Here is an 11,741-nt window from a genome sequence, read left to right as displayed (position 1 = left end):
TTTACACTGTACCTGAAGCCGGGGAAATGCGGGGGGAATTGACCTCTCCAGAATAAGTCCCGCCTCCGTAACTTCCGTATCCATCCAACTTCCGGGCGTGGATTGTCTATGAGAAATAACATGGCGTTTCGAAATATCATACCGGTAAAACATCTGTAGGTAGCGAAGTTGAAAAAGCTGGTGGGCAGATTGGCCTACACACTTCTGCCATATAGTTTCCACTGGATTTTTTGATTGTTGGTGCCGTTTAAGTAATATACTATAGACTATATTTCTTAAACGGCACCGAAAATCAAAAAATCCAGTGGAAACTAGATGGCAGAAGTGTGTAGGCCAATCTGCCCAGCAGCTTTTTCTACTTTGTCACCTACAGAGTTTGACAGGTACGATCTTTCAAAACGCCATGTTATTTCCCATAGACAATCCACGACCGGAAGTTGGATGGATACGGAAGCTAGGAGGCGGGATATATTCTGGAGAGGTCTATGCGCCTGGGACGGCTTCTGAAGTAGCATCGCAAATGAGAGAAAATTTAGAAAATTCCACAGATAGGGGGTGCTCTTGAACCCTCTCACCGTCTCTGAAAGCATAACCGTGGCTCAACAGGTAGATCTATAGATAGGCTAAACTAATTTTTCAGGCATCTGACCTATGCATCTGACCGACCGGGTTGAGCGTGAGAAATCGGGGGTGTGGCGTGTGAGTGTGTGAAACTAATCAAATGCGTGTGTCTCACGGCCAATGCGTGAGAGTTGGCATGAAACTTTGCGTCATTATTTGCGATAACTAAGCTACTCGGAGTAATTGTCGAGGAGGCCCACAGCAGGCTTCGCAACAGTGGAATCAATTGTAACCCAGCAAACCCACCATCATTTTCTATACTTAAGTTTACTGCAATGACATGAGTTGTCTAAACAGTTATTTTTGGCTTTAACAACTTAAAATTAATGATCTACTTTACTTGGAAAGGCAATCAGTTCCCTAACTTTTTTAAAGTAAAGTCAACAAATGACATTTTACAGTGTAAATAATAGGACAGGAGGGGGGGAGGACTTCCAGAGGAGAGGGGGGTCAGGACCACATAGGACACAGCAACCACCACAACCCACACAGGTTAACTCTTTAGTGGAAGCACACACACAATACCCACTCAGATATAAACTGTTTACTGGAAGCACACACAAAGTAAGTTGCGAAACAAGTCACAAACAGATAAGCCATAGAGACTAAGGAAGGGTACACAATAAGAAAGGAGTCACACCGATATTTCTAAATAATAAGCTAAAATACACAACGAAATGACAGCAAGGACACTGACAATGACGCATAAATCAATAAAGACAAACAAACAGGCAAAACAGGAGGGAGACCCTGATGATTTCGCAACAATCAGGAAGGACTCGCACAGAGGGCGAAAAGTTAGACGAACCTGATGATTGACAGCATACATCCCGGTGAAGCATACGGAAACGATTAAACGATTACCCTCTCCGGCAAAAATCGAGTTTTTAACCCTTTTGACATGTTGTGTTGTTAGCGAAACACTGTAAACATAATTCCTAAAGATTTCTGGTTTGAACTGTCAGTGTATCAGCTTATGTCTCCATTGAAAGGACCCCCCCCCCCAAAAAAAAAAAAAAAAAACAACTTTAGCCTACTTTAGATAGGCCTACTGAAATACAGACTAATATGTTTGTTCAATGATGCCTCGTCAGTACACCAAATAAGGAATTCTATAGATAGAAATTGCGAAAATAAAATATGTAGATTTTGGTCTTTTCATGTAGCATTGGCAAATAGCCATCTAGTATAGGCCTTAATAGTATTGACACTTGTTAAACTCACCTCAAAATGTCTTTTCCAATCATTTAACCCACCATAGGCAATGCTAAAGTCACTGTTACAAACAGTGCAGCGTGCATGGCCTAGGCCTATCATTATTTTTCACTCTTATGAGACAAGGGTAGCCTACACTTTGAAATGGGTGTTACATTTTCCTTTTTGGGGGGCACTGACTCTGCCATGGCGCTCCTATTCCTTGATATAGGCTACTGAACTGAAGTTTAGGAGAAAAGAGACGAAAGCCTGCCTACACTGAAAACGGATACTGAAGTTTCGGAGAAAAGAGATGAAGCCTGCCTACACTGAAAACGGATTGGTTGATATAGCATAGCGGAACAGGCCAATCAGGATGCTCTTTGTCTTGGATGTGCTCAGCCACACACGCACCACTCTCTCTCTGTCCTGTGCGCGCTACACTCAGATGCACACAAGCGATTTGAAGTCTCGGTCTCGCATGCGCGCTCTTGATTGCTCGCTCTAGATCCCCCCCCCCCCCCCCCCCCCCCCCACACACACACACACAAATCAGTAACTAACTACTGATAAGCGACGGGCTACGCGCGTATAAGAGCCTAAACAACAACGAGATCGCAAAATGAAAGCAGATTGTGCTGAAACAAATCAGATGCGCGCAATTTTCATGCGCTCTGGTGGTAGCTTAAAATTACTGAAGAAAGACTTGTTGTTATGGATATAATGAACATTTTTCAAATGAAAGGAACTGCAGTCGCAGTACAGGGAATGTATTCAAACAGCAATATCATGCGCTTTTTAGTTCAGCTCAAGGCTATGAGGAGGAAGACAGCAGTGGAGGACTGTTGCTGTATGAGCCGATGAGGACGCCCGTATAGCGTGCCACAGGTTGGTGAAGGAGAGTGCTCAATCGTAGTCAGCTAGTTGATCACAGTCATTTTATGCTTTTGTGAGAAAGAACACCGAAAGCAAGAATTTCCCTAGCAGACTTTTACAAAATCTGACCGCTGTGTACATTTAAGCAAGCCCCGAGATGCCATAGGTTACATGCGTCGTGCAACGCCCCTCAGCTGTTCTGAAATCGGTGTAGCCTCTCGGGGCTTAGTGCTTACCAACACCAAACACACCTGACTATTACACACTCAAGCACACCCAGTGACCATGGCAGTTTGAGAACCACTGCCTCCACGCACTGTCGGCTAATGCACTAAGCTGGAAATCTGATCGGATAGGTTTACAAAATGTAATTTATATTTATAAAAACATAGTGAAATGTTTTATGCGTAATCTATGGCCATGTCTATTGTTAGTTAAATGTTTTAATGCAGGTGTCTGCAGGGCCAGTTCTGGAGGGGTAGCAACGTGCGCAACCGCACCGGGACGGTCGGTCCGGAGGGGGCCCAGAAAATAAATGTTGTCTGTACTGATTCTGCATTAATTGCTAATTGTGTCTTACTTAGCATAGTAAAGATACCCTGCATGTTGCTTCTGGTAATTTCCCTATTAGCTGATAAGGAGTTTTTATTTATTTATTTATTTTATCAAAAGTCCCCCTCTCCCGTGGGGAGAAGGCAACGTTGGCTCATCGGCAAGAGTCAACACGTGAGATCAAGAGATTCTGTTCTTGTTAGGCTAAACTAGTGGGGGGGAAGTCTGTCAACAAATCTGGTAGCAAGAACAGACAAGAACATGAACGGAGGATAGAAAATACAAAAATGGAGGCAGAAAACGCAAATAAGGTTAGGCAGGCACCAGACAAACTAGTAAGGTGACCCTGACTATGCTGCAGCCCTAGGGCCAGTAGGCTATGCTTAGGAGGGAGGTGCAGGGGCGTCACTAGACCTTAATCACTGGGGCACGTGCCTTAGTAAAAGTCTCCAGTGCCCCAGTAAAATTCTAGCGCGGCTCTAGCTGGAAACGGCATTCATGAGCGCATCTCCGTGCCTGCTTTAATCATGGCTCGAGTCTGTCACTTACCAGCCAATAATAAAAAAAAAACCAAGGAATAAAGAAAGGGGCCATAATAGCCAATCAGGAAATAGCACCTCTGTAGCTATAAGATTGAACGCAACAACCAATGAAAATCGTTCACATGATTCTTCCGAGTGTTTCGTTGTACTGCACACACATACACTGTGGATTGTGGAATCACTTTGAGCATAGAGTAAGTCGTCCCCTGTTTAATGTTACAACAAATTCACAACTTGTTTGACAGAAAAAATTACAAGTTGATCGCTGTTAGAGAGTGTTAGGGTAACATAACATAACTAGCATCTGTTTTTCAATGCTTAGCGTCATTGTAGCCTAAATTTAGCAACAGTTTACCAGCTTGTGCTCTCTCCCTCACACACACACTCACACCATGCGTAGGCTGCATGCACACATGCGGACAATTAATAAGGATTTATACGTCTCTGTATAGTCTCTGTAGACTAGAGACTCCTGTAAAAGTAGCCTATACTGTTTGTGAAGCTGTCCTACTGTAAAACTAAACACAGCCTTCTGACTATTCAGAGATGGACATCAGAAAATTCTTCCTGAACAGAGGGAGAGGAACAGTGAGGAGGATGAGGGAGGTATGATAATTTTGCCCACATTAACGGTAACATTAACATTTATGCTGGTAATAGCCAGTGCTGTGATTTAATGGTTTAATGGCAAACTTAAATAAGTTTGTTGCATTTGCAAATGTAGCCTATAATAATACACAGAATCAGAATAGCCATCTGTGTAGATTATTATAGGTTACATTTGCAAATTATCACCAAAAGTCAGTATGAAGGCTTTAGTAGGCTATTTAAGCTACAAAGAACTGCAGTATTGCCAGGATGTATATAGGACCCTTGCCTGGGAGGGAAGTATATCTCACTTTTGACTAAAAATAAGCTTCCCTTGTGTTAGTAGGAAAGCCTATTGTAGAATTCTGGGGTATTCTTACTGTATTCTGATGTGTTCATATGTTACTTCTGTGTGTAGTATACAACAGGGAGAGGTTCATATTATTGTACATAACTGTGCCTTAGGCCTGTGTACCAGCAGGAAGGTCATACAGCCTGATGTTTAGGAACATCCGAGGAACATCAGTGATAACATGGGCCGAGGGAGACAGCATGTCTGCCTATTCGGGCTAGTATCTCCATCTGGCCAGGGCTGGGTTTTGTACACTGGTTGTCACAAATTAATGCATGTGAGTATAGGCCTACTTATGCCTATGTGTTTGGATGTTGCTGGATAGTGGCTGCTACAACAATTGAGGGAGAGAGTGCTGGAGGAGGAGGAGGAGGAGAAGGTCGAAGAGAGGGGAGAAAGAGCACAGGCTGGGCAGTCCAATACCAGGCAGGAGGAGGAGGAGAGACAGGCAAGAAACGGATGAGGACATGATGGGGGCTAGGCGTAAAACTATTCAGAGTATGGAGGAGGATGTCTGTGACCTAGGGGAGATATGTGATGGTCCAAATCAGGCTAGCCATTTATTCATATTGCGCGCACAGTTATTATTATTTTTTTTTTTATGTATTGGGAGTTGGGGGCCTGTGCCCCAGCAAAGCTCTAGGTCTAGAATCGCCCCTGGGGAGGTGTGTGTCAATTGCTCACTGTGAAGGCTACGAGTTGCACCCTGTTTTCACCTCAGTGACTGTTGTTGTTCAGTTATGTTAAAGGATGCACGTTGAACGCGACATTTAATTTTACTCTCGGTGGTGGACTGACTTTTTCGGCCAGCGCATCTCAAAACTTTCAAGGCGTGAGTAGCCTAGTTCTTTTTAAGGTTATTCATTTAGCATTAGACTAAATCCTTTATCATGTGTGAAACACAATAATCTTATTCAGATCATAAAGTATGTTTTGCTCAATTATACCTGTATATAGTTACTTTTAAACGTGAGAGACGAACTGCATTTTTGACTGACTTGCCTTTATTGTTTTAGCGATGACGTATACTCAGATCAAGAGTTGTGTGATTTTGACAGTCGGGCTGCAGTTTCTCTTGGTAGGTTGATATAATTAATAATCAAATGATTCCCCTTAAAATTCTTATTTTAATAGCGTTGGAGCACAGAGCTTGACACTGATCTCTGCCGGGACACATGATTTGGGTTAGGGGGAGACCGGGGTTGGTTGTCACAATGTTGCTGTATGAGCCGATGAGGACGCCCGTATAGCGTGCCACAGGTTGGTGAAGGAGAGTGCTCAATCGTAGTCAGCTAGTTGATCACAGTCATTTTATGCTTTTGTGAGAAAGAACACCGAAAGCAAGAATTTCCCTAGCAGACTTTTACAAAATCTGACCGCTGTGTACATTTAAGCAAGCCCCGAGATGCCATAGGTTACATGCGTCGTGCAACGCCCCTCAGCTGTTCTGAAATCGGTGTAGCCTCTCGGGGCTTAGTGCTTACCAACACCAAACACACCTGACTATTACACACTCAAGCACACCCAGTGACCATGGCAGTTTGAGAACCACTGCCTCCACGCACTGTCGGCTAATGCACTAAGCTGGAAATCTGATCGGATAGGTTTACAAAATGTAATTTATATTTATAAAAACATAGTGAAATGTTTTATGCGTAATCTATGGCCATGTCTATTGTTAGTTAAATGTTTTAATGCAGGTGTCTGCAGGGCCAGTTCTGGAGGGGTAGCAACGTGCGCAACCGCACCGGGACGGTCGGTCCGGAGGGGGCCCAGAAAATAAATGTTGTCTGTACTGATTCTGCATTAATTGCTAATTGTGTCTTACTTAGCATAGTAAAGATACCCTGCATGTTGCTTCTGGTAATTTCCCTATTAGCTGATAAGGAGTTTTTATTTATTTATTTATTTTATCAAAAGTCCCCCTCTCCCGTGGGGAGAAGGCAACGTTGGCTCATCGGCAAGAGTCAACACGTGAGATCAAGAGATTCTGTTCTTGTTAGGCTAAACTAGTGGGGGGGAAGTCTGTCAACAAATCTGGTAGCAAGAACAGACAAGAACATGAACGGAGGATAGAAAATACAAAAATGGAGGCAGAAAACGCAAATAAGGTTAGGCAGGCACCAGACAAACTAGTAAGGTGACCCTGACTATGCTGCAGCCCTAGGGCCAGTAGGCTATGCTTAGGAGGGAGGTGCAGGGGCGTCACTAGACCTTAATCACTGGGGCACGTGCCTTAGTAAAAGTCTCCAGTGCCCCAGTAAAATTCTAGCGCGGCTCTAGCTGGAAACGGCATTCATGAGCGCATCTCCGTGCCTGCTTTAATCATGGCTCGAGTCTGTCACTTACCAGCCAATAATAAAAAAAAAACCAAGGAATAAAGAAAGGGGCCATAATAGCCAATCAGGAAATAGCACCTCTGTAGCTATAAGATTGAACGCAACAACCAATGAAAATCGTTCACATGATTCTTCCGAGTGTTTCGTTGTACTGCACACACATACACTGTGGATTGTGGAATCACTTTGAGCATAGAGTAAGTCGTCCCCTGTTTAATGTTACAACAAATTCACAACTTGTTTGACAGAAAAAATTACAAGTTGATCGCTGTTAGAGAGTGTTAGGGTAACATAACATAACTAGCATCTGTTTTTCAATGCTTAGCGTCATTGTAGCCTAAATTTAGCAACAGTTTACCAGCTTGTGCTCTCTCCCTCACACACACACTCACACCATGCGTAGGCTGCATGCACACATGCGGACAATTAATAAGGATTTATACGTCTCTGTATAGTCTCTGTAGACTAGAGACTCCTGTAAAAGTAGCCTATACTGTTTGTGAAGCTGTCCTACTGTAAAACTAAACACAGCCTTCTGACTATTCAGAGATGGACATCAGAAAATTCTTCCTGAACAGAGGGAGAGGAACAGTGAGGAGGATGAGGGAGGTATGATAATTTTGCCCACATTAACGGTAACATTAACATTTATGCTGGTAATAGCCAGTGCTGTGATTTAATGGTTTAATGGCAAACTTAAATAAGTTTGTTGCATTTGCAAATGTAGCCTATAATAATACACAGAATCAGAATAGCCATCTGTGTAGATTATTATAGGTTACATTTGCAAATTATCACCAAAAGTCAGTATGAAGGCTTTAGTAGGCTATTTAAGCTACAAAGAACTGCAGTATTGCCAGGATGTATATAGGACCCTTGCCTGGGAGGGAAGTATATCTCACTTTTGACTAAAAATAAGCTTCCCTTGTGTTAGTAGGAAAGCCTATTGTAGAATTCTGGGGTATTCTTACTGTATTCTGATGTGTTCATATGTTACTTCTGTGTGTAGTATACAACAGGGAGAGGTTCATATTATTGTACATAACTGTGCCTTAGGCCTGTGTACCAGCAGGAAGGTCATACAGCCTGATGTTTAGGAACATCCGAGGAACATCAGTGATAACATGGGCCGAGGGAGACAGCATGTCTGCCTATTCGGGCTAGTATCTCCATCTGGCCAGGGCTGGGTTTTGTACACTGGTTGTCACAAATTAATGCATGTGAGTATAGGCCTACTTATGCCTATGTGTTTGGATGTTGCTGGATAGTGGCTGCTACAACAATTGAGGGAGAGAGTGCTGGAGGAGGAGGAGGAGGAGAAGGTCGAAGAGAGGGGAGAAAGAGCACAGGCTGGGCAGTCCAATACCAGGCAGGAGGAGGAGGAGAGACAGGCAAGAAACGGATGAGGACATGATGGGGGCTAGGCGTAAAACTATTCAGAGTATGGAGGAGGATGTCTGTGACCTAGGGGAGATATGTGATGGTCCAAATCAGGCTAGCCATTTATTCATATTGCGCGCACAGTTATTATTATTTTTTTTTTAATGTATTGGGAGTTGGGGGCCTGTGCCCCAGCAAAGCTCTAGGTCTAGAATCGCCCCTGGGGAGGTGTGTGTCAATTGCTCACTGTGAAGGCTACGAGTTGCACCCTGTTTTCACCTCAGTGACTGTTGTTGTTCAGTTATGTTAAAGGATGCACGTTGAACGCGACATTTAATTTTACTCTCGGTGGTGGACTGACTTTTTCGGCCAGCGCATCTCAAAACTTTCAAGGCGTGAGTAGCCTAGTTCTTTTTAAGGTTATTCATTTAGCATTAGACTAAATCCTTTATCATGTGTGAAACACAATAATCTTATTCAGATCATAAAGTATGTTTTGCTCAATTATACCTGTATATAGTTACTTTTAAACGTGAGAGACGAACTGCATTTTTGACTGACTTGCCTTTATTGTTTTAGCGATGACGTATACTCAGATCAAGAGTTGTGTGATTTTGACAGTCGGGCTGCAGTTTCTCTTGGTAGGTTGATATAATTAATAATCAAATGATTCCCCTTAAAATTCTTATTTTAATAGCGTTGGAGCACAGAGCTTGACACTGATCTCTGCCGGGACACATGATTTGGGTTAGGGGGAGACCGGGGTTGGTTGTCACAATGTTGCTGTATGAGCCGATGAGGACGCCCGTATAGCGTGCCACAGGTTGGTGAAGGAGAGTGCTCAATCGTAGTCAGCTAGTTGATCACAGTCATTTTATGCTTTTGTGAGAAAGAACACCGAAAGCAAGAATTTCCCTAGCAGACTTTTACAAAATCTGACCGCTGTGTACATTTAAGCAAGCCCCGAGATGCCATAGGTTACATGCGTCGTGCAACGCCCCTCAGCTGTTCTGAAATCGGTGTAGCCTCTCGGGGCTTAGTGCTTACCAACACCAAACACACCTGACTATTACACACTCAAGCACACCCAGTGACCATGGCAGTTTGAGAACCACTGCCTCCACGCACTGTCGGCTAATGCACTAAGCTGGAAATCTGATCGGATAGGTTTACAAAATGTAATTTATATTTATAAAAACATAGTGAAATGTTTTATGCGTAATCTATGGCCATGTCTATTGTTAGTTAAATGTTTTAATGCAGGTGTCTGCAGGGCCAGTTCTGGAGGGGTAGCAACGTGCGCAACCGCACCGGGACGGTCGGTCCGGAGGGGGCCCAGAAAATAAATGTTGTCTGTACTGATTCTGCATTAATTGCTAATTGTGTCTTAGCATAGTAAAGATACCCTGCATGTTGCTTCTGGTAATTTCCCTATTAGCTGATAAGGAGTTTTTATTTATTTATTTATTTTATCAAAAGTCCCCCTCTCCCGTGGGGAGAAGGCAACGTTGGCTCATCGGCAAGAGTCAACACGTGAGATCAAGAGATTCTGTTCTTGTTAGGCTAAACTAGTGGGGGGGAAGTCTGTCAACAAATCTGGTAGCAAGAACAGACAAGAACATGAACGGAGGATAGAAAATACAAAAATGGAGGCAGAAAACGCAAATAAGGTTAGGCAGGCACCAGACAAACTAGTAAGGTGACCCTGACTATGCTGCAGCCCTAGGGCCAGTAGGCTATGCTTAGGAGGGAGGTGTGTGTCAATTGCTCACTGTGAAGGCTACGAGTTGCACCCTGTTTTCACCTCAGTGACTGTTGTTGTTCAGTTATGTTAAAGGATGCACGTTGAACGCGACATTTAATTTTACTCTCGGTGGTGGACTGACTTTTTCGGCCAGCGCATCTCAAAACTTTCAAGGCGTGAGTAGCCTAGTTCTTTTTAAGGTTATTCATTTAGCATTAGACTAAATCCTTTATCATGTGTGAAACACAATAATCTTATTCAGATCATAAAGTATGTTTTGCTCAATTATACCTGTATATAGTTACTTTTAAACGTGAGAGACGAACTGCATTTTTGACTGACTTGCCTTTATTGTTTTAGCGATGACGTATACTCAGATCAAGAGTTGTGTGATTTTGACAGTCGGGCTGCAGTTTCTCTTGGTAGGTTGATATAATTAATAATCAAATGATTCCCCTTAAAATTCTTATTTTAATAGCGTTGGAGCACAGAGCTTGACACTGATCTCTGCCGGGACACATGATTTGGGTTAGGGGGAGACCGGGGTTGGTTGTCACAATTTTTACACATGCAGGAATTGCTCATCTTTAAAAACTCTTTCAGCAGTAATTCCTACCTGAAATGAAAGCTTGGGGTCTTGGCTTTAAATGTGTATAATTTTTACTTTTAGAATGTATTGTAACAGGGAGCAATTACGCAAAATACCCACTGGTAACTACAGGTGTGGCAACTGCAGTCAATGTAATTTCACTCACAAGACAAAAACCTTCAACCATCCTCACACTGGAAAGATCTACCACATAAAAGGCACTATAACGTGTACATCCATCAATGTTGTCTATATGCTACGATGCCCATGCGGATTGACTTATATAGGAAAAACCACTAGACCTCTGAAAACGAGGATCTCTGAACATAGATCCAATATCCGTCTCCATGACATTAGAAGTCCAGTAGCACTTCATTTCACACAGGCCTCGCACAATGTCTCGTCCTTAAGATATACAGGAATTGAACTGATCAAACCACCTAGTCGGGGAGGGGATGTGAATGCATTACTTCTTAAGAGGGAGGCATATTGGATATATACATTAGACACACTGTCACCACGCGGCCTCAATGAGGACTTCGATCTTAGGCCTTTCCTGTAGCATGGGTCCCATGTTGCACAGTCCTGACAAGAGACGCAAATTTGCACAATGTGATAATATATGCCATGCGGCACAATTTTGCACAGACTGTTTTGATATCTAGCGTATGTATACTTACCGCTGACTGTTTTTTTGACATATGAGATGTGGAGACATGCTTGCTCTATGGATATGTACTATCAGTGAACATGACATGAGTTCTGATACAGACGTTAACTTGCACAATGTGATAAAGAGTCGCCATTTTGCACATTTTTATGGATATGTACTGTAAGTGAACATGAGATGAGTCCTGATGAGAAATGCGAATTTGCACAATGTGGTGATAGACGCCAATTTGCACAATTTTGCACAGACTGTCTGTATGACATCTAGCTGGTGATTTGTGATATGTGGTTTGTG

At 43.0% G+C, this 11,741-nt stretch overlaps 1 protein-coding gene across 7 annotated transcripts in view; it reads left to right on the top strand.

Annotated features, from left to right (window-relative positions):
- Positions 1-2,519: 2,519 nt before the first annotated feature.
- The window catches only part of LOC143136425 (NXPE family member 3-like), a 51,121-nt gene continuing 41,899 nt past the window's right edge, over positions 2,520-11,741 (top strand). For 2 of the 7 annotated variants that reach the window (XM_076297134.1, XM_076297128.1), the window contains exons 1-2: positions 9,274-10,364; positions 10,549-10,610. In XM_076297134.1, the coding sequence (XP_076153249.1) occupies positions 10,551-10,610 (60 nt within the window). In that variant the 5' untranslated portion in view covers positions 9,274-10,364; positions 10,549-10,550. The other 5 variants (XM_076297131.1, XM_076297133.1, XM_076297132.1 and 2 more) reach the window with 5 other exon arrangements.

This window comes from Alosa pseudoharengus, unplaced genomic scaffold (genome assembly GCF_046254945.1).
Source record: "Alosa pseudoharengus isolate Yale_2024_CS ecotype anadromous, Long Island Sound unplaced genomic scaffold, YU_APseudo_1.1 YU_APseudo_1.1_scf_20, whole genome shotgun sequence".
NCBI lineage: Eukaryota > Metazoa > Chordata > Actinopteri > Clupeiformes > Clupeidae > Alosa > Alosa pseudoharengus.
This window is presented reverse-complemented; position numbering and strand designations above follow the sequence as displayed.